The sequence below is a fragment of the Mastomys coucha genome, unplaced genomic scaffold (assembly GCF_008632895.1).
Source record: "Mastomys coucha isolate ucsf_1 unplaced genomic scaffold, UCSF_Mcou_1 pScaffold12, whole genome shotgun sequence".
In the NCBI taxonomy this organism is placed as follows: domain Eukaryota; kingdom Metazoa; phylum Chordata; class Mammalia; order Rodentia; family Muridae; genus Mastomys; species Mastomys coucha.
In genome coordinates, this window is record NW_022196894.1 from 18,003,179 (window position 1) to 18,030,651 (window position 27,473).

The 27,473-nt window shown below is 42.4% G+C and overlaps 1 protein-coding gene across 1 annotated transcript; it reads right to left on the minus strand.

Moving 5' to 3' along the window:
* Nucleotides 1–2,617: 2,617 nt before the first annotated feature.
* Parl (presenilin associated rhomboid like) lies at nucleotides 2,618–26,029 on the minus strand. Its single transcript, XM_031363418.1, has 10 exons — nucleotides 25,856–26,029; nucleotides 21,774–21,969; nucleotides 21,247–21,387; nucleotides 16,993–17,041; nucleotides 11,642–11,737; nucleotides 10,578–10,727; nucleotides 9,424–9,494; nucleotides 5,884–5,985; nucleotides 5,683–5,780; nucleotides 2,618–2,883 (listed from the first exon to the last, which is right to left on the minus strand). Exons 1-10 carry the CDS (start codon nucleotides 25,972–25,974, stop codon nucleotides 2,772–2,774), a joined length of 1,134 nt encoding a protein of 377 aa, XP_031219278.1. The 5' UTR covers nucleotides 25,975–26,029; the 3' UTR covers nucleotides 2,618–2,771.
* Between the last annotated feature and the right edge of the window lie 1,444 nt (nucleotides 26,030–27,473).

Genomic DNA, 27,473 nt, shown 5'->3' on the forward strand with positions numbered 1-27,473 from the left:
TCATAACACATTGGATGAACAATACTTTAAAAGAGAAAGTTGTTGGCTGACATAAAGAAAAATGAAAATAATTTTACTTCAACACTGAAGGAAAAAAGCCTGGCACACACACACACACATTACCTTTTAACCATCCTTTTCTTTACTGACTAGGAATTCAACATTAAATTGTATTTTAAATATATAACTTTGTTATTGTAAAGCAATTATAAATGCTACATGCCAAAAGTTCTAAAATAGCTTAATTTTAAAAGCACAGATTCTGCCTTGAAGCATCTCAGTGCAGTTATCACTGCTGAGCTACAAAAAAAAAAAAAAAAAAAAAAAAAAAAAAAAAAAAAGCCTCCCTCAGCTTCATAGATGGAAGAGCTGTCCCCAAGGTCGTCTGTTTAAATGAAGCCACACTTCACTGCAATCGTACTGGAAGATAAGATGAAGACTGAAATCAAGCGTGGGCAGAGTCCCCAGGGAACAGAAGTAGAATGAGAAGACAAGTCCTTGCAAATGGTCTGCTCCACAGCTAGGGATGGAGACTAGAAGATTTGGAACGAAAGACAAGAAGGGGAAGGAAGACTGCCTGCCTGATTCCAGGCCTGACCTGGCCGTTGGGTTCCCAGAGAGAAAGTGCCTGCAGGTACTGGTAGCTCATTCTCTCTCTCTCTTTCTCTCTCTCTCTCTCTTACACACACACACACACACACACACACACACACACACACACACACACACACGGAAATGGGGAAAGGGGACTGAGAAGGTAGACAGGAGGAAACCTGGGCCACCTGGGGGTTTGGTGGAGTCCCCAAGTAATGAAGGCAGATAAAGACAAAACTCGGCAAGCAGTGTGCTAGCAGTGTGCTAGGGCTGGGGATAAAACTTGAAATAAGCATCATTTAAGTACAACACTGAGAACCACGAACTGTCCCCTGAAACACCATTTTTCTGAGCATATGGTTGGGGTGGTGGGATGTGAATGCAAATTCCTAGAAAGAAGCTGTGTGTGCAAAAGATGATGCTTTAATTGGAACACCTACCTTTAAGCATAAGGCTAAAACAAGATTTTGTATCTATACTTTTTCTCAGTCGTTTCCTTTGGGTTTTTTGGGGGGAGGGGTAAATGTACATGTTCATGAGAGTATGTACATGCACGTGTAAAAATAACTTTTATTCGCCTGATGCAGCCGTTGCCTCTAAGGCTTTGTCTGCTAATCTACGCCTACTCCTGCAAGCATCTAGCTTCTGTAAAATATTATCTAGGCCGAGAATGTTTTCAGCCTCTGAGACTTACTGCCGAATAAGCTCGCCCTTTCTTGTTCTTTCTGAACTCTGGCTGGCTGGTTCAACTCAGCTATTCTGGTTCAGATGCCTCTCCAAGATGACTGATTCAATCTGGCTTCTCTCTTGGTCTCTGACTAAGTTGCTCTGCTTGGCCTCATACTAACTTTGGCAAATGTTCTAATCTCCTGGCTCATACTCTGGCTAGTTCTGTGTTCACCTGTATCTAGCTTGTTCTCTCTCTTTACCCTGTCTCTGTACAGCTGGCCTGGTAAAACTGCTTCCTCTCTCTTGGCCCTGTGTCTCAAGTAGCTTCCCTTTCCTCTCTCTTCTCGTGAGAGTTTGGCAAAGCCTGTTCTGTCAAATCTTTCTCTGGTTTGTCACTTTTTCTGCCACTCACTTAGACATCACTTTTAAACATGGATGCATCCTTCTACAAACTAACTTTACCTTCATTGTTTGGGATTAAAGATGTGTCTGCATTCCAGCCGAAGGAATTAAAGATGTGTGTTAAGAACTAAGCAGCACCACAGCTAGAAACAGGTTTTTCCAGTAAACAACAGAATCTTGAGATTCAGTGTTATGATCAAATATCCTGCAACATGCACATGTATGTGCATACATTTGGAGACCAGAGGTAGAAGTCAGGTGTTTTCAGTTGCTCCCCATCTTATTTTGTGTGGTAGTGTGTTCACACCCAAGGACATTCTTCTACACGTGAAGAGGCCAGAGAAGAGCACTTAGTGTCTGCTCTATCATTTTATGTTTATTCTTTTGAGACAGGGTATCTCACCAAAACTGCAGTTCATCAACTGGCTCATCCTTACAGCCAATGAGCCCCAGAGATTCATCTCTCCACCACCAGCCACCTGGTCCCCATACTGGGGTCACAGGTGTATACCACTAGCATGGGTTGTTATGTGAGTGCTAAGTACCAACCTCAGGTTCTTGTGCCTTCATGGCAGGCATTCTTCTGACTGAGCCATCTTCCAAGCTACCTCTTCTCCTCTTACTTTAGCTGCAACTTTGACCTAGAAAGTAAATCCTTAAAATAGTTTCTGGATGTGTTGCTCACTGCCAGAAAAACCAGTTAGGGAAATGTTTAGAAGTGTGGCAGCTGCTACTTCAGACTATGTCAGAGAGAAGGTGCCCTCAACTTTTTCCTGTGGACCAGTTGAAGAGAAAAGTCAGAACCAATGCTAAGCAGATGCCAGGTCAGGAATAAAACCAAGGCTCCTCCAGAGTCCCATCAGGTCCCTAAGGGTCCCTCCTAACTTAAAGAATGTCATATTTAACAAAACAAGCACCAGAGAGCCACAGAACTCTGAAGGAACAAACACTGTTTACAAACTAGAGATATAAACATTTATTTCACAACTTTGCCATAATTTGCTAAGAAGACATGTACTGAGGACATTTAAATCACGGGGCAGCCGATGCTGGGGCTTTTCCAAGCAGCAAGGATCGGATGCACCACTACACTGGCCAGCTTTGCTTCACTTAGAGCCACCTCCTTTCTTGGGGCCATTAGTCCTTAATTCGTGCCAGATTTTCACTAGAGGCTCCCTGTTCTTCCAAATGAGTTCATGTCCATACGTGATATACCATCTGGAGAAAGACAAATATGTCAGTGTTCAAACAATGAGACCTCACTTGTGACATCACACAAACCTCACACCATTATAGTACCAAGCTGACCCTTCAACTGCTTTTCTTCATTAAAAAGAATGTTTGCTTTATGTGAATGGATGTCTTGCCTACACGTATGTCTGTGTGTAATGTGTGTGCAGTGACAGTGGGAGGCAGAAGAGGCCACTGGATTCCTAGGAACTGGAGTTAGAGACAGTTGTGAGCTGCTATGCTGGTGCTGGCTGGAAACTTGGGTCCCACAAGAGCTGCCAGTGTCCTTAACTGTTAAGTCATTTCTCCAGCCCCAAGTTGACACTTCAAATAAAATGCCACAGTCACTCTGTACAAATGAATAAAACAGGTAATTTGGAAGTTTTGGTATTTGTGATATATGAAGGATAAAAGCAAGCTGGTCCCGAGTGGCATTTGAAACTATGAGGCAGCTTTATACAGTTACTGAAATATTTTTCTTTACATTGTATTTGTGTCCTGGGGGGAGGTACAGGTACTTCAGTCAGCGTGTGGAGGTCTGAGGCCATCACGTGGGTCCCAGGAATTGAACTAAGTTTGTCAGGCTTTGTGGAAAATACCTTTACCCAAAGACCCACTCAGCAGCCCTAAAGTGTAACTTTTTCACTCACTGTAAGTTAACCATCACCTTGCCTTGTTTACTTGTTTATTTATGAGACAAGTTTTCACAATGTAGCCCAAGTTGGCTGGACACTCACTCCAAACAATTCTGCCTCCAAAGAGCTGGGAGTAAAGACATAAGCAACCACATCTACCTAACTTGAGAAAAACAAGTATAAAACAAAATAATCTGCTCAACATGCTAATAGTTTCTGTGTGTCAGTCAAGGTCTGAGCAAGGTGCAGACTTTTTGTTTGCTTGTTTACTATAAATAAGAAATGTCAGTTAAAAAAACAAAACAAAAAAAAGAAATGTCAAGTGTGGAACTTGCTAACAAGGACTATAATGGTATATACCTCTGCCACCTCCACCTGCCTAGGCAATGACTGGGCAGTGAGGGTGAGAGGTTTAACAATACATTTGCTCAGGCCTGACTAGGGATCACATAGTCATGAGCGGAACCCAAACCTAAGATTCCTGTGCTCTAACTGCTGCACACAAAGCAGCATGCAGGGGCATCCCCAGTGCTCAGTGACACTGCTGACTGGAAACATGTGAAGTAACCAACACAGCAAGGCTGTGCAGTTAATTTAGGGCTTCTCCAGCTCTTCCAGGGAAAGAGCACTGGCTCCTGGAGGTCTCAGGATGATGAAGAACGGCAGCCTGGGAAAGCACCAACTCTTGAAACCTTGATTTTTTTGTTTGTTTTTGTTTTTTGGGGTTTTGTTTTTTGAGACAGGGTTTCTCTGTGTAGCCCCTGGCTGTCCTGGAACTCACTCTGTAGACCAGGCTGGCTTTGAACTCAGAAATCCATCTGCCTCTGCCTCCCAGGGGTGGAACTAAAGGCATGCGCCACCATTGCTCAGGGAAACCTTGATTTTTATACTCACTTCCCCAAACAGTCTTCACGTTCCCAGAGGCAGATCCCAGACCTGATTGACCTTATCTTTTCCTAGACCTAATTTTAATATTAAGGGAATAAGCATGATGACCATGATTTTAATCCTGGCAGAGGCAGAAATTGGGGGCAGGAGCAGGTGAATGTCTGTGAGTTTGAGGCCAGCCTGGTGTACTTTTTGAGATCCAGGCCAGCCACATCTCAAAAACAAACAAAAGGTATGAAAGATTTAAGGGGCTGGAGGTGGCTCAGGAGGCTAAGAGCACTTGATGCTCTTTAAGGGTTCCACTCTTAGCATCAATACCCACAACAATATGAAACTCCAGTTCCAGGGGATCTGACGCCCTCCTGTGGCCTCTGTGGGCACCGGTAATGAATGTGGTACACAGACATACATGAAGGTAAAAGAGTGATACTCATAAAATACACCTTGAAAAGTGTTCTACCTTACATGGGTACCAAGATAGCAATATAATGCTTTAACACTAAAACAATATACAAATGTGCATTTTTAAAAGGGCTTGACATATACCAGAATTTTAATTTCTGAATACAGATAAAATCTGCTCATGAGGGCTGGACACAATGATGCACATCTGTAATCCTAGTACTCAGGAAGCTGAGGCACGAGAATAAGAGGTCAAGAAGGAGCTACATAGAAAGATGCTATGAGAATACATGGTGTGTGCAGATAGATTTAGAACTCACAAAGCACAACTACTTTTCTAGGCCCAGTATCTCCAACTGCTTATAACGTGCTGCATAATTAGTTAGAGCATGCACAAGCTAGCCTTTACTCATGGGAAGTAGAAACACAGCAGCACTCGGCTCCACCTAAGGCAGCACTGCCTCGTGCAGAACCATCTTCTATTCTGTTTAAATTTGGACAAAAACCAATTTCCTGAAGCACAACAGAGGTGCGTCTAGTATGCTGCAAAAAAGAGGCTGTGGGTTCGTATTTAAATTTTTGTTCTATTACATCAGAGCCATTCGTCATTCCCAGACTCAGTTTCTATCATCAAACAGGAAGCTAAGGTACCTATCCTGGTACCTGCAGGCAACAGACACCAGTAAGCATCGGTCTGGAACATGGTCCTACAGCAGCCTCTACCCAGACATACTGTGTTCTCCCACATATGCAGTCCAGAGAGAGAAATGGCTGCACCAGCTCAGAACACCACCAGTCATATGGGGCCAGCAGGGCAGTGGGGAGGGAAAAAAGTTCGGCAATTGATCACACTCAAACTTACATTCCAAAGAGAGCTCCCCCAAGATGTGCTGCATGATCAAAAAATTTCCATCCCAGGATCATCCCAGCTGTATCCATGGCAATGATGGCTTTTAAGGCCTAGAAGCCAGGAAGAGAAAACAGAAATGGTACAATTTCAATCCTCTACTTCCAAGGTAACGGCAATATTTCAGTCACGTATGAACTTCAGCCGGATACTCACATTGCCAGCTGTGAAGGTGAACACTGGGAGAAAGATGATAGCAAGCCTCCCCTCCGGGATCTTGGTGCAGACCGCTGCAAGCACGGTCATGATTGCTCCCGACTACAGGAGAATAAACACAGTGAACAGGACAAAACATGACAGAGGGCTGCCTAGGCTCTGAGCACCCTGATGCACTCCACATCTGGAGGGGAGCACAAATCCAAATTAATTCATAATTAATTAACTAATACTGTGAATGTGCACAGTATGAGAAAGGGACCCAGGTTGTCACATAGGACTCCAGATACTCCCTGGAAGCAGACTAAGTTCTCACTACAAAAAAATGAAACATATCATAATGAGCACATGAATGCTTAGTTAAACATGCTGAGAGTACTGGCTGCTCTTCCAGAGGACCTGGGTTCAATTCCCAGCACCCACATGGCAACTTCAGCTGTCTGCAACTCCAGTTCCAGGGGATCTGACATCCTCACACATACATACAAGGAGGCAGAACACCAACACACATTAAATTAAAAATCATAATGGAAGGAAGGAAGGAAGGAAGGAAGAATGGAAGGAAGGAAGGAAGGAAGGGAGGAAGGAAGGAAGGAAGGATGGCTATCTCTTCCAGCTCCCTAACCAGTTAGAATAAACTATGGAACACTTTTTTCTTCCTACTTAAAATTTATAACAGCTGTGAGATATTTTTTTCTGGATTATACCAACAAACCCCTCTCTAGCTAATCACATTTCTAATTTATCTGAATGACGAAAATATATCAAAACCTCAATCATATGTCCTACTTTATGTTAACTCTCATGATACACATTCATTCAAATATCTGAATTCTAACATAGCAGGCATGACGTTATTTCATACTAGGGGTGCAGAAACAGTTCCCACCTTCCTGGAGCTTATAGTATGGCACAGGAAAGACATCTAAGTAAAAACAAGCAATTCTGAGATCAGAAGCAAAGATGCTGTGTGCCAAGGCAGCACAAGAAACCTCAGGCTCAGGACACAGCTGCATCGAGTCAGACTCCAGCCAAGCAGAGGAATAAGAGACAGGAAGTGAGCTGCACAGCCTGGCAGAGGATCACAAAGAATGCACGTGCAATGCAGAGAGCAAGATAAAAACATCACGCAGGCATTCGCACTACTGTCTCTTAAGGAAGCTCACAGCAGAGACAAAGCTGCCTATTAAAGGAATAAAGGACAGGGACACACTGCATTCATCTCAAGTATCAGGTCAGGGAAGACGGTCATTGTGACAGACTGGAGGAGTCTGCAGTGTAATGTCTCAGCACAGAAAAAAGACAGCATGGTCTAGAGCCAACAGTGCCGCCAGTGCTGATCTGAGCTGTGTCAAGGGAGGTGTGGTTACTGAAGACACTGCTATTAGACACATTACCCCTGCAAAAAGCATCACAGTAAAAACCAACAAGCTAGAACAATCAAGAGATAACAGATTCTAGCAGAGCACATGGCAGAGGGAGGTTAGCAAACAAGCTATTTTCATAATCTAAAAACATCTTCTCACACATTATATACTAATTTTAAAAGAGAAACCTAGTATGAAAGTTGGACAAGAGTTGAGACATTCACCATGAAAAAGGACAGACAGACACCATGTACCTGTAATCTACTACTGAGGACACCATGTAACACACTCCCACTCAAGATAGAGAAACTGACTGAATCTTGAGAAAAAAAAAAATAAACCCACAATAGCTCCCCTGTTTGGTCCAAAACCACTGGTGGCATGAAAAACAAAGATGACCTAAGGAAAGTGGCAGCTTCTAAAAGCCAAAAAAAAAAAAAAAAACAACCTCAAAAACCCAAAATCCAGAACAATGAATGTAATGCTTGAGCTTGAAGGGAACATTACTGGGACAACTTGAAATTTCAATCCATAATTGAAATATGGATTATAAACTAAGTTGAATGGTGCTATAGAATATGTAAAGGTATTTGTGTTTCTAGAAAGAATATGTCAAAGTATTTACAAACACAATACACAAGAGAGACACAATACAAGAAAGCTATTTTGGGGATGACAAGCTGTCTCAGCCTGTAGAAGCATTTCCCTCTAAAAGTCTGAGGACCTAAACCTAGTCCCCAGAACCCAATGCCACAGTTGTCCTTGACTTCCACGTGCACACCATGGCATATGTGTGCCCAAGTACACACATATTTTGCAGGTCAAAAATCAGATAAAAGAGAAAAAGAAAAAAGAAAAAAAATTTAGATAAAAGCCAGGCAAGGTGGCACATGCCTACAATCCCAGCACTTGGGAGGTAGAGAAAATAGGATGAAGAGTTCAAAGTAGCGACATCTCTCAAACAATACCCTGACAAAGCACTTGTATCCAGAATATATCAAAAATGTGTTAACAAATTCAATTAAAATGTTAATGAGCAAAATATACTTCAAAGATGATGCATGAGAACCACCACAAAATCATTAACATCGCTAGCTATTGAAAAAACAAAAATGCCAACCACTCCAGATCACGGAGACTGGGGCTCTCAAACTCTTCTGGCAAGAAAGTACAGAGCACTACTGTTGATGTACTAGCAGTCTGTAGGTTCTTAAACACTGACATATGCACCATATGATCTGGCCATTCCACTCTGAGAAATGAAAGCACGTGTCCATAACAAGGGGCTGTACACAAAATGTCCAAAGCACCTGTTGGTCTGTTTCGGTGTTTGAGACAGGGTCTCACTAAGTAGCTATAGCCCTCACTGACCTGGAACTCACTCTGTAGACCAGACTGGCCTAGAACCCAGAGATTCTAGCACAATGCCTAGCACACCTTGTCTAGCACAATCTGTTTTTGCTGTTTTTTAATAATAGCCAACCCAAGTGTACATCATTTACTGAATATGATAGCTATCCACGGAATGGGCTTAACACTCACAAGAGAAATACTATTTATTTATTTATTTATTTATTTTGAGATGAAGTCTCACTAAGTAGCCCAGCCTCACCTCAAATTCAGTCTTCTTACTTTATTCTCTGAGTAGCTAGGATTACAGGAGCCACCACACCCATTCTGGAATAAATGATTGGTGCACACAGCAATACAGATAAATCTCAAGAATTCAGGGCAAGCATCTTGCCAGGTGGTGGTGGCACAGACCTTTAATCCCAGCACTTTGGAGGCAGAGGCAGACAGGTCTCTGTGAGTTCTAGGCCAGCCAGGGATATACAGTCAGACCTTGTCTCAGAAGGACAAACAACAAAACAAAGTTAAAAGAGAAGGAAAGAACCAGTTCCACCAGGTTATACTCAGCTCTCCACATATACACACACCATGGAACACCTACACATGCATGCACACCAACAAACGTAAAATAAAGCAGCTAATGTCTAAAATTTTCAGTGTTACAAATGTGTAAGTTTACTGTTGCCCTGGCTCTATAAGATATAAGGTAACAACAGGGTAAGAGTATATGGAATCTGTATTCATTTGAAACTTTCTTATAAGCATAACCAATCACACTGAAATTTAAAATTAAATCAGAAAATATTACATTAGCAATACTTACTGCACCAAGTGAAGGTCCGTATCTTCCTGTGGCAACTTTACACACATAACTGACAAAATTGGAAATAACACCTATGAAATAAGTCACATTTCAACAATTTAAGTATATGAAGGTTTTTTGTTTCCCCTTTTAGACGTACAAGGGACTGAGCTCAGGCCCTAATGTACACTAAGCAAGCCCTCTTTATTGTACTATACTCCAGCCCTGAGTTTCTGCATTTCAGTCTCCACTCCACACAGTTTAATAGTATGTGGTTTGCTTCTCTTCTTTAGGTAGTGTCTTACTTTGTACCTCAGGCTGGCCTCAAACTTGCTAACCTCCTGCCTCAGCCTCCTAAGTGTTCATTCAGCTTACAGGCTATGGTTAGCAATGGTGTAAGGATTCACTGGGATCAGTCTAAGGGTATCGGCATGAACCAAACCCTATTAGCCCTTCAGCTAATTTACAGGGCAATGTCCTGGATGCTGTGCCCTCTCCAAACCCCAACCCACGTTCCTGAGTGACACTGAGTATTCACTTTACCTTCAGTTATCATTCCTAATCACAATAGCCAGTGCCCGCATTTTAACTTTAAAATTAACTCAAAACAATCTGAGCTGACTCCAGACATCAGAGGTCTTTAGATCCTGTTGGCTTTCATGTCATTAGAACTAAATTTTTGTTGCTAGGGATCCAACCCAAAATCTTGTGTGATAGGTAAGGGCTTCACACCATTAAGCTGAATCTTTAGTGCTCACTCTAATAGCTAATCTACAGCTTTCTATCAACTGACTACACTGTGGAAATGAGGCAGATGGCTAAGATAGCTGGGAAGTCTAGAAACCATCAATCTAGAAGATGATTTGTCTGAACTAAAAAACCAAAGTCCAGTGAGATTAAAATGTTGTTTAAAAAGTACTCTATTCCTGAATCTCTCCTTTGCTAATTTAAAACAGCATACCCATGTAATTAGTGGGAATCTATCAGAGGAGAAACAGAGAAGGAACAATTCCACTTGTCTGTGATGCTCTTCTCTACACACAACTTGATCAACAAGTCCATCCTGAGGATGTGCGGTGTACAGATGTGCACAGTCTTCTACTATGATCAGTCCTCATCCCTTCTGCAGAGAAGTGAGTCCTATACTTCCTCCATTCTCAGGGTAAAGCTATTACCTGCAGACAGGTACACTGCCACAAACTGCTCTTGACCCAGAATGTTCACGATGCTAGATGAGAAGCTCCACAAAACATACATATTTGCTGCCATGTGGAATAAGGAGAAATGACTGAACGTCGACAGCAACATTGGAGAACAAAGAACCTCTACAAGAGAAGAAAATATCCGTAAACATGCAACACATGGTCATTGCACTTTATTCATTTTAAATTTGTCTGATTATTGGTTTTTTTGTTTTGGGTTTTGTTTTTTTTTTTGTTTTTTGTTTTTTGTTTTTGTTTTTTTTTGGTTTTTCAAGACAGGGTTTCTCTGTGTAGCCCTGGCTGTCCTGGGACTCACTCTGTAGACCAGGCTAGCCTCGAACTCAGAAATCGCCTGCCTCTGCCTCCCAAGTGCTGGGATTAAAGGCATGCACCACCACTGCCCAGCTTGATTATTGTTATTAAATCGAACATAAGAAGCCAAAATTGTTGGTTAAAGCTTAAATAAGATGGCTTAACAGAGTATATTCCAAAGGATAAAAAAACTACCTTAACAAATGTTTCTACTTAGTAAGTAGCTAATTATTTCAATTACAGACACAAAATTTCATGTAATATTCTCTCCTCGAAGAATAAGCGTACTGTAATTATAGATCTTAACTTAAAAAAAAATCTTTTTTTAATTTAATGGATGCTTTGCTTGCCTGCTTGTATGTCTGAGTTTGCCTGGTACTGAGGGCAATGGATAACCTGGAACTGAGGTTATAGGCAGTTATGAGCCACCGTGTGCTGCTGGGAATAAACCTGAGTCCTCTGGAAAAGCAAAAAATCAAATGTTCTTATTTGCTGAGCCATCTGTCCTGGAATTCTCTACGTAGACCAGGCTGGCCTCACACTGTTTCCCAAGTACTAAGATTAAAGGTTACACCACCACGCCTGGCCCAGACCTTAATTTGTTAAAAAAGAAAAACCTCTACTACATGTAAAGTACCTTTCAGGCATCTGGGGATTGCAACAGAGCAAAGTCTATTTTTCACATTATTTGTATATCAAAATAAGGTGAGACAACTCAGACTTACTTGATGCTGGGTTGGATGTGAAGTATCTGATCATGGTTCGATGCAGGGAAGGCACTCTCCATAAGCAGAACACGAGGGCATTTGCAGCTATGATGCCTACAAAACAGAATTGAAGGACACTAAAATAAGAGGCATGAAAGTCAAGTCCAGCTGACCTTCTCCTGCCACAGTTACATGAACGCACTACATATCTGGTAAGGGAGACAGGCTGAGGAAGGCAAATGCTAGCAGTGCTTTTAGAGTGTCCACACTGACGCCTGACAGAAAGTCGGAGGATTTGTGGACAGCTGCAAACACTCTATAAGAGCTGATTTTCTTTTTAAAGGTTAGTTATTTATGGTGCCACATACACAACTTTTGGAGCCATTCTTGCCTTCCTTGCTATTGCTGTTGGGTTATGTGCTCCAGGCTGGCTGGCCTGCAAGCTTCAGGCAAGTGTCCTATCTCCACCTCCCATCTTGCTATGGGAGTGCTACTGCATACAGCCATTTGCCACTGTTTCCCATGGTTTCTGGGACTGCACTAAGGCCTGGGAGGCTAACGTCTTTCTGTTTTGGTGTTTTGAGACAGGCTTCCTCTGTGTGACAGCCCTGGCTGTCCTGGGACCTGCTCTGCATGCCTGCCTGCCTCTGCCTGAGTGCTGGGACTACAGGTGTGTGCCACCACCGCTATGCTGAGGCTAGCATCTTCACACTCTGAGTCACCTCCCCAGCCCAAGAACTTTCATCACCCAGATCAATATTTTTCTCCTTCAGAACAGTTTACTCTTCTCAGTAAACAATCAGATCCATAATTGTTGTTTGATAATAGCCAACCCAGAAACCAAGACAGGAGGGAACACAAGCTCATCCTGATAAACAGACTGAGTTGTAGGCCAGCCTTGAGAATATGAAACTTTGTCTTAAATAAGACAAAACAAAACACTGTAGATCCTCTTCTCAAATCTCTGCCCTACCCTGAAGAACATTTTCTAATTCATTCCAAACAACCAGTACTACTCTTGATATCAAAACCAAGATGTGTCAAGAAAACTAGTCAGAAAGCAACTTAAGGGAGGTTGGGTTTATTGTGGCTCAAAGTTTGAAGGTAGACTATCATGGCAGGGAAGGCATCGTGGCAGTGAGGTGGCTGGTCACATAGCACCCACAGCAAAAACATAAAGAGATGGATTCTAGACTCAGCTTGCTTGCCTTTTTCCCTTTTTTTTTTTTTTTCCTTCAGTTCAGGACCTGAGCTCACAAGATGGTGATGCACACAATCAGAGTAGGTCTTCCTATTTTAGGATCAGATAGATCCATAAACTTGGGGGACAGGACCACTGTATCCAACCTGATCTATGACCTTTTATGTATAGTTAAACCCACTAAATTTTATACCTCAAAATAGTGAATTAAAGATACATGGACTAAACTTTATTTAATCCCAGAACTTGGAAGGCAGAGGTAGATGGACCTCTTGAGTTCCAGGCCAGCCTGGTCTACAAAGAGAAACCATGTCTTGAAAAACAAAACAAAAAAGGCATAAACTGATTTAGAGACCTTTAGTCTATCTTGCTTTTTTCCCTGTACTTAAGACTTACAATCCCACTTCAACAGCTAATCCTGGATCCCATTTTGGGTTTGGACTTATCTATCTGGTACATCTCTACCTGAAGGAGCTGCCAACTAACTCCACTCCAACAATCCAGTTAGTGGCAAACATGAATGTCTATAGCAGCCAAATGATTGAACTCAGGTTCAGCAGTCACCTGCTGATCTCACATAGTGGCTAAGTGATAGGAGACTCAAGTGGAAATCCAGGGAAATCCATCTTCCACCCCACAACTGAGATGGAGAAAAAGTGTTAAATTAAGATGAGAATACAGAAAAACACTAGGAGACAAACCCAAAACAGAGAGGCAAAGCCCCACCCTGAGTGATGACTCCAGCAAGGCTCCTGCTAAAGGGTCCCTAGCCTTCCTAAAGAGCAGCACCACCTGCTTGGAACCAGACACAGAAGCCCAGGAGTGACATTTCACACTCCAACACCACCACCTGGAAAAGCCTACCAGGCTCCCTGGAAAGCCAGAGAGCAAGAGTACTATACAATACTCTTCTTGGGGCTAGTTTAGGGTCCCCCAAGACAGGCTGTGAAGTCTGAGCAGAATGAGAAAGTAATCAAAATGAAAAAGCAGCAGGGCCGCCGGGCGGTGGTAGCGCACGCCTTTAATCCCAGCACTTGGGAGGCAGAGGCAGGAGGATTTCTGAGTTCGAGGCCAGCCTGCTCTACAGAGTGAGTTCCAGGACAGCCAGGGCTACACAGAGAAACCCTGTCTCGAAGAAAAGAAAGAAAAACAAACAAACAAAAAAACCAAGCAGCAGGGTCAAGTCTAATGGAAGAATGCTGCTTTAGGCTTCTCCATGACCTCACAAACACCGAAAGGGTACATAATATCTTTTTCCTGGGCTCGAGAAGCTCAGTCAATAAAGTACTTGCTATCTAGTAAAGTACAAGCATGAGGACCTGAGTCAAAGCCTTAGTACCCTGTTTAAAAGGAAAGAGCGTAAGAAAGTGGTGCACACCTATGATCCCACATGGATAGATGGAGACAGAAGGAGGACCGTGATCTCTAGTAAGAGAACCTGTCTTCAGGTGGAGAACAACTGAGCAAGAGGCTCGACATCAACCTCTGTCCCCCTCCCCATATATATGCACACTTTTTTCCCTAAGCAACTTAAAGTCCAGGGAAATATTTCTGACTAAGACCAAGAAAACTTCAGAAGCCGGGTATGATATTTCACGCACAATCCCAGCTCTTGGGAGTCAGAGGCAGGACAACAGCTGTAAGTTCCGGGCAGCCTATACTGCATCATAAGACCCTATTTAAAAAAATAACAACAACAACAACAATGATAAGTTTCAAAACAAAGAAAAAATGTAAAAGAAGGTTTCTTTCTACCCTACCCTTAAAAAATGACTTTTCAAGAACAGCCTAAAACAGGAATCCTTCCCCAACACAGACTCTCTACCTTTAGAGATGGGACATAGTGCAGGTTCCTCGCCATCTGCTCCTATCTATATCTAGAGCTAAAGAAGCACAAATAAACTTCTCTGAACTCACAAGGCAAATACTTTGCAAACAATCCACTGTCTAGACTTGCCTTATCTGACATCCTGCCAACCGAAGAGCCTGCTTTCACAGTCAGAAACCTTTAGCATACTGGTGCTTTCATGCTTCTGCTCTCGTATGTGTGAATAAGGCAAGCCAAAGGTCTCAGACAGCTTAAAAATCTCTAGATCAGAATTTGTCAGGTTCTTTAAAAACACAAAAAATGAAGATAAGTATCACACATATACCCATTAGAACATTAATAATCCCAGGAAAGAAAGTAAATCTATAAGCTCTGGGTTTGGTTCCTGGCACTCACATGGTGGCTCATAACTGCCTGTAACTCCCTCTTCTGACTGACATTCAAGAGCTCTGGCACACACATGATGCTCACACATACACTCAAGATACACATGAAATAAATATATATATTTTTAAATTCTGGACACAAAGTTAACTGATTTACATTCCAGATGTTATAAAGCTAGTATTAAAGAAGTATCAGGTGATATCAGACAGCTCAAAGACCATTTCCTCAGTTTTTCCAAAATCTTGTTGCTAATCCATTTATCTGGTGACCATGTTATTCAAAGTACTTTATACTCAGGTTGCGCTGAGTATGTTAGAATTCCTTTCTCTACTGCTATATTCTTCATGACAAATGACTCATGTAAGGGGGTAGAGGGGATTGCTTAATTAGAAACTGCTTGTGCAGCAAAGGACTGAATTCAGATCACCAGCTACCACATAAAAAACCAGATGTGACAGTACACATCTGTAATCCTCATGCTGAGAAAGTATAAGGATAAAATAAAAAACAAAAAAGTAGAAGGGCCTTAGAGTAGAATTATGAGTGTTAATTAATGTTTACATTTGTCCTCAAGGCAGTAAGTAGGTGTTATGAAAAACTGGCAATGAATTCAGAAGAACAAAAGCACTTTCTAAAGAAAGCACTTTCTTATGTCAATCATAAGCTTGAAGGCCACATAGGTTCTAAAAATGTAAGGAAAAGTGAAGCCTACATATAGAAGCAGTCCGAATTTTAAAAAACTAAACCCACCCTTCTATCTACTAAGGAAGTTAAAGGAAACCGTGTACCAAATAAGTCTAGCCTGTTTGATTGTAAGTAGCATCTAGCTATTCTCTAGAAATCATGTTACTATTTATGTAACCCTACAGAACTTACAAATCCATTTCCATGAGTTTTTAAGTCCACCAAATACTATGAAACTGTTGCTTTGAGTACTCAGATCTGGCTTTGCACACCTTTAGTCCCAGCCCTCAGGAGGCAGGGGCAAGCAGAACTTAGTTCCAGACCAGCCTGGGCTACAGATTCTGTCTCTCTGCCCCTCAAATTAGGGGATTAAAAAAAGAACAAAGTAAAATCACCACAGTGGCATGGATTACTTGACTCACATGCACATTTAAGGGAAACTTCTGAACATGGTTTACGAGGCAGGGACATGGACTTGGGTTAAAACTCGCCTCTATTCTACCGGTGGTTTGACTTCAAAAGGCTCTTTTTTACACATTATACACATGAATAAAATTCTCAAACAATAAAAAGAGAGAGAAAAGTTCTTTTTCTGGAAGCCAGTCTCCTCATCTACAAAATACAGACAAATGCCCTGCACCCAGCCTGGAAAGTACAGAGATCCTGGTGCACAGAAAGCAGTTAAGCAATGTCACCTTTTGTTTAGTTTTCTGTATTCCAGGCTGACTTCAAACTTGTTACGTACCATTAAACTTCTGATCCAGCTGCCTCTACCTCCCAAGTACTAGAATTACAGGTATATACACACTTTGCCAGGTCTGTGCAGTGCTACAGTTGAACCCAGGGCCTTGCTAGGCAAAACTAAACTGTATCCCAGAATTTCTTTATCTTTTCAAATTGGGTAAATATCAATGACCCATGAACTATTTATTTGGTCAATAATGTATTTGTTCTATGTAAACTAGAAAACTGATCCAGGACATCTTGAAACATTTATGCCACACTCCTTTTTTGTTGTCTTCAGACCTTTGCTTTGCCTTGCTACAATACAGACTGGCCTTAAACTCTTTGGGCTTCTATTACAGATGTGGGTCATCATGCCCAGCTCCACACTATTTTATACTATCGTGTAGGCATGTAGGTACAAAGATTCCCTGTCTTCTAAGCCACCAGTAAGCACGGTATGAAAGCCATTGCCTGTGACATACTGTACCTTTTGGTTTGATTTCTCTTCCCTTGAATGGCTAAAACGTGTAAGCTAACACAAACCTGTCACAGTCCGCTGGCCATCACTTAGGCTATTCCACCACTTGTTAATCTAAAACAGAAGGAAAATTGCATATGACTCTATGTGAAATAGTTCAGACTCAGGGGAAAGCTTGTCCTTTCTTTTTTTTTTTTTAAGGACTGAAACTATTTAATAATAAGAATTATCTACCAAACAAAATATCTTCTTGTATTACATAATCTTCAGAATTCTTTAGAGTAATTGTGGCTGTGACCAGGAAGCCTATCCACCCAAACGTATCAGCCACTATGATGCCTTCTGTCACAGTACTTGCCTCTCAGTTTTAATCTGAGGGGCTGGAAACTTCTTTAACAATGTTAATTTCGTGTCCCCTGAGCACCATGATCCTTTATTACTTTTAGAAAAAGTTTACTGTCCTTGATCAGTAACTAATTGCATCCAATTGTCATTATCTCCCTTTTTGTTCACACATAATTTTCAGTTAAAAATTACTTCTACTGAAAAAGGCTTAATTTCCTAGTTATGAGTATGAATATAAACAAGTAACTACTGGGAAATGGAGCTAAATACTGAAAAAGGCTCAAATAACGTACATAGTAGAGAGAACATCCTTTTCAACATAAAACTGAGAATTAAATGATAGAATGTGTTGAAAGGGATGAAACTACAAGACGTAATGATTGGAATCAAGAGTACACTGACTGCTGTCTTCAGACAGTGGGGCTTCTGTGCTGCACTCATGTGGAAACACTTAGGTCTGCACTGGCGTCTCTACTGCTAAAAAGCATGCTTCGTGCTCAAGATACTCTCCACAGAACCTCTGCTCAGACATTCATTTCTAAACTCCAGATTCTGCTAGGATGATATAACAAAGGATAGCTAGCCGTCTTGTCATGAGACCAACAGTGAAACACAACTGTCACACTGCAGGATGCAGCAGGTACCAAGTGAGAGTCGTGTTGAGTTTAAAACTGTAAGGACAGAGTGTGGTAGCTCAAGGCTTTCATCCCAGCAAGGAGGAAGCAGACACAAGCAGATCTCAGAGTTTCAGGTCAATCTGGTCTACACAGAAATTGCAGGACGACTTGGACTACACAGAGGGACACTATCTAAAACAAAACAAAATTTAACTTAAAAATAATAATAAAAGATTCTAACAAGGGAGCTAGAGAGATGGCTCAGTTGCTAAGAGCACTTGCTTCACAATTATGAAAACTGGAATTCAGATTCCAATACCTTTACAAGTTCCAAGCAATCTAACCCTTACTTCTGTCCTCTGCCACACGTACACGTGAGCATACACTCATATTCTCTTCATGTGTGTTCATGCACATACCCACAAGATATGTATCTTAACATAAAGATACATATCTTAAAACAAAAAAACAGGAAAAAATTACAACTAGAATGCTAGGCATGATGGCATACTGAAGTCCCAGTTATTCAAGAGGCTAAGGCAAGAGAAATGCTTGGGCCCAGGAGCTGGTGATAGACCTGAGCAACATGGCAAAACCCATCTGAAAACACAAAGGGGCTGGAAAACTGCTTAGTAGTCAGCAGTACCGGCTGTTCTTACAGAGGGCCTGGGTTCAATTCCCAGCAGTCACGTGGTGGCTCACAACCATCTCTAACTCAGACTCAAGGGGATCCAGTGACCTATTCTGACTTCTGTGGGTGTCAGGCATGCATATGACACATACACATACAAGCAGGCAAGGCATTCATACACATAAAATAAAATAAATCTTCAAAAATAAAATTCTAATTATACTTTTCACTAAAATTGCCACCTTTTCCTTTTTCTTCCCTTTCTCTTTTTCTTGGGGGGGGGAGGATGGAGGGAGAGGGGAGGATGGGGAAGTGGGAGGATGAGGGAGAGTATCACTGTAGAGCCCTAGCTGCCCTGAAACTCATATATCGCCTACCTCTGCCACTGCACCTGAAGCCATGTCTTTAATGCTGTAATATTACTCAGTCCAGGCCTTACATTTTCAGAATGCACTTTGAAATATTTAGGGATCAGGCATGCCTATAGCTCGCTTGCAATAACCTAGTACGGGCAGGGAAAGGATATGAAAAATAAAGCTGGCCATATGCCAGGAACTGCTCAGTGTGCACAATAATGGGCTTCATTAGACTATCCTCTCTACTTCTTGATCTCAAGCATTCCATGTTTAAGATGTTTAAGTAAAAACTAATCTAGGGCTGCTGATATGCCCCACACATACGATCCCAAGCTCCACCCAACACAAGGAAACCAGTGTGCTAGTTCACACCTGTAAGCCCAGCTATTGGGAAGTGGAGGCAGGAGGATTAGAAGTTAAAGGTCATCCTTGTCCACACTACAAAGTCAAGGTCTCAAAAACAATTCCAATTATAAAATTGAACCTGACTTTCATTTGGAAAGGCCTTCAAGACTAACAAGCAGTGACACATTAGTATGTATTAGACCCCACTTCTGCCACTGTCACTGTTCTCGGCGCTACATGCACAGTGATATGAACTGGCTTCTAAGAACCTGCTTTCTAACAGGTTTCTAACATTAACTAAGAGCTTGCTGTTGCTGAGGCTCTCCTCAAATTCCTGGACTCAGAAATCTCCAGGTAGCAGGGACAAAGGCTCATGCCACCATGCCAAGCTAGGACATCATCTTCCACACTGTACTTATAATTGCTTGATTTTCTTTAATGGACATAGATTTTAAGTACCATAACCTACCATTTACTTAACTATTACTTAAAAAGAAATCTACTTTTGGATTAAGGTTTTATATAAAATCACTTGTAACACTTTAGCATTTTAAAGACTGATATATGGCTCAGCAGTAAAGTAACTTGCTGGACTTGCATTCAGTTCCCAGCACTCATGTCAAGTGTGCTCCCAATCCCCTGTAACTCCAGCTCCAGAGAGGGCAATGCCCTCTTCAATCCTCCTTGAGCATCTGCAAATATGTGGCATTCACACATAAATAAAAACAAATCTTTTGGGAGTTGGAGAGATGGCTCAGCATTTAGAAGCACTGCTCTTTCAGAGGACCAGGTTTCAATTCCCAGCATCTACATAGTGGGTCACAAGCATCTGCAACTCCAGTTCCAGGTCCAATACCTCTGGCCTCTGAGGGCACCACATATACATGGTGCACAGATGTGTATGCAGGCAAAACAACCACACACACTGAAGAAAATAATTAGCCTCAGTAGTCAGTATGTATGGATAGGTCTAGAATGTTTTTAAGAACTCACAGCCAGGCAGTGGTGGCACATGCCTTAATCCCAGCACTTGGGAGGCAGAGGCAGGCAATTTCTGAGTTCGAGACCAGCCTGGTCTACAGAGTGATTTCCAGGACAGCCAGGGCTACACAGAGAAACCCTGTCTCAACAAACAAAAAAGAAACAAACAAAAAAAAAGAACTCAGTTAAGAGAAAAGAAAGCCATCAGTTTTTATATAAAATAAATGTAACTCCATAAGCTATGAATTTGTATCTCTTTCTCACATTCTATCCCTGAACAGTTAGAATATAATGCAATGGGAATTTACCAGTTCATAAACCCTGTGTCACTGGACAGTCTTTTAAAACTATAAGGTCCACAAGAGTGCATAACCATACACACACACACACACACACACACACACACACACACACACACACACACACACACACAGATCTTTTAATCCCTGTGATCCTGTTCTACACTAATTCAGCAAGGTGAAGAAAGTGAACGCTGGGTCCTAGAGTAGAGCTAGAAAAGGGCCCCAGACCTTTTTAAACAACTTGCTATGGTAACTCTGACACATGTGGGTAGGACAAAATTCTAATGGTATCGATACTGCACTGCCAAACATGCACTGTAAATGCCCATTGTGCTTACAAGACACAAAAGAAGAAGGTCATCAACTTCACATCTATGGATGGAATGCTGCCACTAAGTAAGGACTTTCTAAGGCCAGACCTCAGGGAGACACTTGCTGTGTAAGCCAGGCGACCCCCAGAACCCGTAATAACAATCTGCTCTTCAGCTGGCCATGGTGCAATACCTTTATTTACAGCCCTTAGGAGACAGAGGTGGGTGGATCTCTGGGCTCGAAGCCAGTCAGGACTACAGAATGAGACTCTGTATTTAAAATAAAAAGTTCTCTGACCTCCACTCTCCCCACCCTCACTTTCTCCAACATACATAATAATAAAAACTTAAAAAGAAATAAAAAAGAATATATTCTAAGTAATCAGACTTTTGTGGTTAGCTAGGATAAAGGAAGCAGTGTTTATTCTTACCTCCTTTCTGAGGTTTCCTTCCTTTTGTGGTCGTATGCTATCCAACCAGTCAGCTTTTATGCCATCAAAATAACTCTGAACCCTGGATTTCAGTGATTCATACTGCCAAATAGCAGCTGACCCAAATGCACAGCCTGTGAACTAGAGAAAATATTTAAATAATCTGAAAGGGACATTTCCCAGATAATATTTCACCTAGCACAGTAAAGCCTACTGTGTTGCTTTATTATAACGTTAAGCATTCAGAGGCCTGTTTCCTGCAACAAATCTCCAGAAAAAGCGAAAAATACCAATTTAGTACCACTTGAAATGCTCTATGAAAAAGGAAGCCCATCCTCAGAACTTAAGCAATGGAGCCAAATTCTGAAAGCAATTATTCAATTTATTTTTTAATCCGAACTCATGCAGCAACTTCCAAGTCCCACTGTGCCCCACCCTCTCCTTCCACCACCAGGACCTGCCCAGGGCATTACTTGACTGCAGTGCTAGCAACAAGCTAGGGAAATAGCAGTGGCCTGAGCTCTTACCCCAATGGTGAAGAAAAACGGTTTCACGAGAGTTCTTATAGGATAGGGGGAAGGGTAAAAGACTGTTTCCTCCAGGGGCGGGATCAAGGCACTTCTCTTATATGGTTCTCCACTTGACCCTGCGTCTGATCTTCGAGGTTCAACCTTCCTGGGTGCTTTTCTAAATCCACATTTTTGCTGAAGAAACAAGTTAAACCTGTGGAGGGTAAGCAAGCATCTGATTAGAAACAGTACATCATATACACAATAGTCCCTAGGAAGCTACACTTGGCCAGAGCCATCACCATGTCACCTGATTTCCTAACAACCCAACAAGAGCCAAGACTCCTGATCTCAAGAGTATCCTTAACCTTCCTGGGAAAAATGAGACACAAACTACAGTAGTCCAGAGAGTGCACCACTGAGCTATTCTCCACAGGGGTTCTGCTGTCTCAGAAAAAGACTGCATAAATAGTAAACTGTTTCATTTTGTTTCTATTTATTTATTGTGTGTGCACTAAAACTAACATTCCAGGCTATGGAGGTCTCTCCTTCTACCTAGAGGATCCATGCACTGACAGCTTCAGTAACAATAAAATAACCTTGTTTTGTCTGAATTTTGGCCAGTTTCCAAAAGAAACATTTAAATGTGCTGTCCTTGCAACCCTGTTTCCTTTGATAAGTATAGATCTTTAGAAAGTGATGGAATCCTCCCACCTCTCCCCTTATTTCACTGTTTTAAGGAAGTCTTCAAAAGGGATCGTCCTGTTTGAGTCCTTACAGCTTGGCCTTCTCAAAGCATCTGGCAGTGTGGATCACAGCCCCCATTCCAGCTCATGAGTCTGAGTGCTCCACTCTTCAATCTGACCTTTCACTCTGATGCTTCTATTCCTCAACTCCTTAATAGTAGACATGCACTCAAAGGCTCTAATTCCTTTATCTACAAAAACTCAATCCATGCAAGTTCTTGAAATATACTTTCCCTTTGTGATCTTCTCATTACACCCTAAACAAGAGGCTAAAATAGTGAGCCCAGGCTACAGGGGAAGGTCCTGTTTCAAAAAGAAGAAAAGGAGAAAAATGAGGTGAGAGAACTGAGATGTAAGTCAGTAGAACACTGACTAAACGCAGGCATCCCTGGGCGCAGTCCCAGCTCAGCACAAACCAGGTATGGTAGCACACACCCCAGCACTCAGGAGAAGGAAGGAAGCGGGACACTATCAAGTTTGAGGTTAGACTGACCTTGGTAAGACCCTGTCTCAAAATAAACAAACAAACAAACAAAAAGTTTCCTTTCTAATTTAGCCCCTTCCTTCACGCCTGGATTACATTTAACAACTTGGTTTCAGAAGATTATCCACTTATTCAATCAATGCTAAGGCTGCTGTAAAAAGCGCTGAACTCCCTTCAATGACACCATCAGTCTGATAAGCAACCGCCATTGAACAGCCATTAATCCTTTCCCCTTGCCTACTTTTTCTTAGTGGCTAGAAAAGAAATACCCTTGTTTTCTAGCCTTCTGTATGGTGATGTCTCATATCACTGGCCTGCCTCTCAACCGCAACCCCCTCCCCGCCATCTCACTCAGACACTCACACACACACACACACATCTACCTTTCTGGCTTGAATAGGATGTAATATCTAAAGCTAGAACAGTTATCTTTAAAGCCAAGAGAAAGGTCAAGGAATTTACACTTAACCCCTGACATTTTGGAGTACAGTACAAAGACAGCAGTCACTTCTTCCCTCAAAACATCTTAGTAAAATAATTCCCACTTATCTAAACAATCATCAGTTTTATAGCCAAATGCATTCCTAAATAATTTTTTTTCTTTTTTAAAGCTTTATTCTTGTTTTAAATTCAATTACTTATGTGTATGGATGTTTTGTCTGCACGAATGTCTGGCAACTCATGTGCCTGATGCCTTGGAGGCACAGAGAGGTTAACTAGAGAGGTTTCTAGACCTGGAATTACAGGCAATTGTGAATCATCATGTGAATGCTGGGTATTGAACCTAGAAGAATAATGAGTGCTCTTAACCACTGAGCCATGTCTCCAGCCCCAAAGGCTTTTAATTTTATGTATATGAATGCTTTGCCTATTGTATGTTTGTGCACTACATGTGTGCCTGGTGCCAGCAGAGGCCTGAAGAGTATTTTATCCCCTGGAACTGGAGTTCCAGATAGCTGTAAGCAACCATGTGGAAACTGGGTATCAAACCCAGGTCCTCTGCAAGAGCAGAGAATCTTGAGTGCTGAGCTAAGAGCTCATGAAGCCCAGGAATTTAAAGTAGCAAAAGTTGGTCTAATAAAGTGGTAAGTTCACTTTGAACCAATGCACTCATTTTACAGAACTAAATTTGTAACCCAGTACTACTGATTTCTCTTACTAGAACAAGAATTATGAAGGATATGAATGCAGCAGCCTAAACTTATCAACCATATCATAAAATCTTACAATTCCTATAAAGGTAGAAATGTTTTGGCTGGCAGGTGCCTTGGGACTTTGTGTTTGTGTCACCACATAAAGTGTTTATAAAATGCAAATCTTGGGCCCTCTTTAGAGCCACATGGCCTGGCTCATTCTGCATGATTAGATAATTTTAGAACCACAGCAACTCAAAACAGACTAGTGATCACAAAGAAAGCCACTCCCATTCCCTATTAAGTTCATACATGAGGAGACAAGAGCAAAGCCAGTACTTCGGGCTTACCCACATTCTCATCTAATGCATTCTCCCATAACCACAAGACAAGAATATCCGTTTCGAAGTTTCCATATAAATCTTTAATACCACTTGTATTTGAGGGGAGGGTTAGACAGGGTCTCAAGTAATCCATGATTGCCTTAAAGTCTGGCTCTTAACTCCTACTCCATCTCCCAAGTGCTGGGATTACTGGCCTGAGCCACCATGACAGACTGAACTGTTTTGACAAGCTTTATGTGTGTTAGAGATTGTGTATTCTAGACAAGCACTCTACCAATGAATTCTTCCTCGGCTTTTACTAGAGGTTCCTCATAAATGAAGTGTCCGGTTCTTTGGCTGCCTTTCCCCAGAATTATTACAGCAAATCAACAGGATCACCGAAATCTTTAGTTACCTCAAAGGAACCTCCGCAATTCCACCTGTTTGAGACTTCTTTCTCTTTCCTCTCTCCCTTTCCCTCTTTCTCTCTCTTTCCTCTCTCCTCTCTCTTTCTAACAGTCTTCTGCTGCCCAGGCTGGCCTTGAACTTCTAATAGTGCCACACCAGGCTGCTTAAGATCAATGCCTGAAGAACCACATTAGCCAGTAAGCTACACTGTACGCAACTTGCTCCACAGACGCTAATAAGCTTCCCTTGGGGAGCAGGTTCTTCCACTTTGACCATCTTCCAGATTCTGATTTTGGGTGGGACCTGGGAAAGTAACCTACGAATAGTCCAGGTGCTACTTATTTATAATTCAGAGTCCTCTCCAGGTTGGCTCCAACTCACCATCCTCCTGATTCAGACTACTGAGAGTTGAGATTACAGACCTGTGCTCGCCTCAGGTGAATTTTAAGATCTGGTGGTGCCTTCACCACGCTCAATTTTATTTATCTCTGGCTAGCTCACATGTTGATAAAGATCTCAGGCTCCTTGATGGATGGTACCATGAATTAGGTAAAAGTTGCCAAGATGACATCTTCGGATTAAGTTTCAAAGTCAAAATTAATTCAACTGTTATAGAACTTCTCTTCTATTACACTTAATGTAAAATCCGGCCGACCTGAAAGGCCACGTGCTTCCTACAGCAGTACAGTCCTTTCAAGAATATGAACCGGACAGGCAATTAACGCTCAGAAGTTAGTTCCCCTTTCCTTCACGTCCCTCGAAATTACTAGGAAAGACACCGGGTTTGGAGAACCGGGTGGGGCTCGGCCAGACACAGCTCCCGGCTCGGCCCCCAGAAGCCAGAAGGGAAAGGAGGACCAAGGAAAAGCACTGCGGGGAGGAGGCAGCCTTAGGAAAGACCTCATAAACAATGGAAAGCGGGAGCCCCAGGCGGCTACCTCCTCCCGAGGATGCGCGCAGCCCCAGCTCAAGGGAAAACCGGGAAGCTGGAAGCGGCGGCCATTACCTGCGTCCAAGCAGCCGCGGGGCCTGGGTCGCAGAGAGCTCCCGGTAGCTGCCACCCAAGGGAGGCGCCCACGCCTGGCCGCAGCGCCAGCCTCGCTGTACCCAACCTTGCAACGCCATCTTCCCAACCTCTGCCCCACCATGGCCCGACCTCACTAACCCCGGCCTAGAAATCACTTCCGGGGCGAAGGAAAAACACAGGGCGCGGAGGAGCGGCCTAGAGCGCCCCCTGGAGGCCGAGTCAGTTCCGGTCTTCCTCTTCTCAGAACAGCGCCAGCTTGGAAGTTTCTAGGGAGAGTCCCTACGGAAAACTTGAGCCTTTGCGTGACGCTGTATTATCAGACACCCTCGGGTTATCACATTTAACCACAAGACGCCGTTTCGCTGTGCTTTATAGTCTCAGAAAGGTGAAATGGCCCTGTACACTGGCAACCTTAACACGCCAGGCTTGGCCGTCTGTCTGATTGTGAAAAGCAGAAAAAGATGTATTCAATGGGACCACACTGGGAGGAAGATATCCAGTGACTCCCCACGTTCATCTTCCAGGTCTAACATAAGGGTAAGGTTTAAATAGAAGGCAAGAGGTGTGCAGTTTAAGGGAATTGTGTCCCCTCACCCATCATCCATCATCTGTCACCCCCCACCCCTGATCCAGTTTCCTTCTCCAGGTCTGCCCCCTTGACAAGTTGCAAATCTTTCTGTAGTTTCTGGCTGCCCCAAAAAACTCAGACTTTTTTCTTCCAGCATGAGATTTCTGTGGTGGTTCTATTTTCTGAGGATGCATTACTTCAGTTTGATAGCCAAAGACAGGGCCACAAGTGTCTCTGTTCTCACTCCTGCTGGTTACATGGAGCCAGGATAGAAAGACCACGCACGAGAAAGTTGAGGAAGCAAAGGGAGAAGGGTCTCCTACATCTGAGTCTGTTTGAACTCTAGCCAACTGAGAGTCAAGTATTCACAATTAACATTTGCTTTGAGAACAATGTTCCCTTTCTATAGGGATGTTTCAAATACGAATGTTACAGTAGCAGAGAATCATGTTTAATGCCTAAGCATGGCCTGTTTTCTTTCCTAACTATAAATCTGCAATTTTCTAGAACTCACAAAAAGAACTCATTTATAGTAACAGAGACTTTTTAACTCCCTCTGCAACTTTATGGCCCTTAGTTTATATTATTGGGTTGGAGTCTATCAGAAGCACCTTCAGGACTACTCTGTCATCTCATTTATTTCAAGAGAGAAAAGAATGATAGGGTGGGGATGGGGTTTCCCTCAGAAACTCTTCTCTTACTGATGGTAAAGGTCTGGGCTGGGTGTTTCCAGGCTTCAAGAATGAAAAACAAACTGTATAGAATGTAAAGCATGGGGAATGACCCTTATTCAAAGCAAGTCAGAACACACTGTAGAACTGTGGGTGGCAGCACCAGTGACGATGTTTAAGGGACCCCAGTCATTGTTTGTAGCTTCTAGATATGGGATGCAGAGGAGTTTGGTTGCTAAGGAATACCCACTTTGTGTGGCTCTAGGTTTTCATTCACAGATTAAATACACAATTGTTTCTTATCCGTGTTCCCAAAGTCAGTCCCAAATGAGCCAACATAAAGATGGATGGATGGACT

What these genes read in the sequence shown, in the direction of transcription:
- Parl (XM_031363418.1), bottom strand. Translation starts at nt 25,974, where the DNA reads ATGGCGTTGCAAGGTTGGGTACAGCGAGGCTGGCGCTGCGGCCAGGCG. An exon ending in CCGCGGCTGCTTGGACGCAG is followed by an intron (nt 21,970 to 25,855) that starts GTAATGGCCGCC and finishes TACCCTCCACAG; the next exon opens with GTTTAACTTGTTTCTTCAGC. An exon ending in AAGGAAACCTCAGAAAGGAG is followed by an intron (nt 17,042 to 21,246) that starts GTAAGAATAAAC and finishes CTTCTGTTTTAG; the next exon opens with ATTAACAAGTGGTGGAATAG.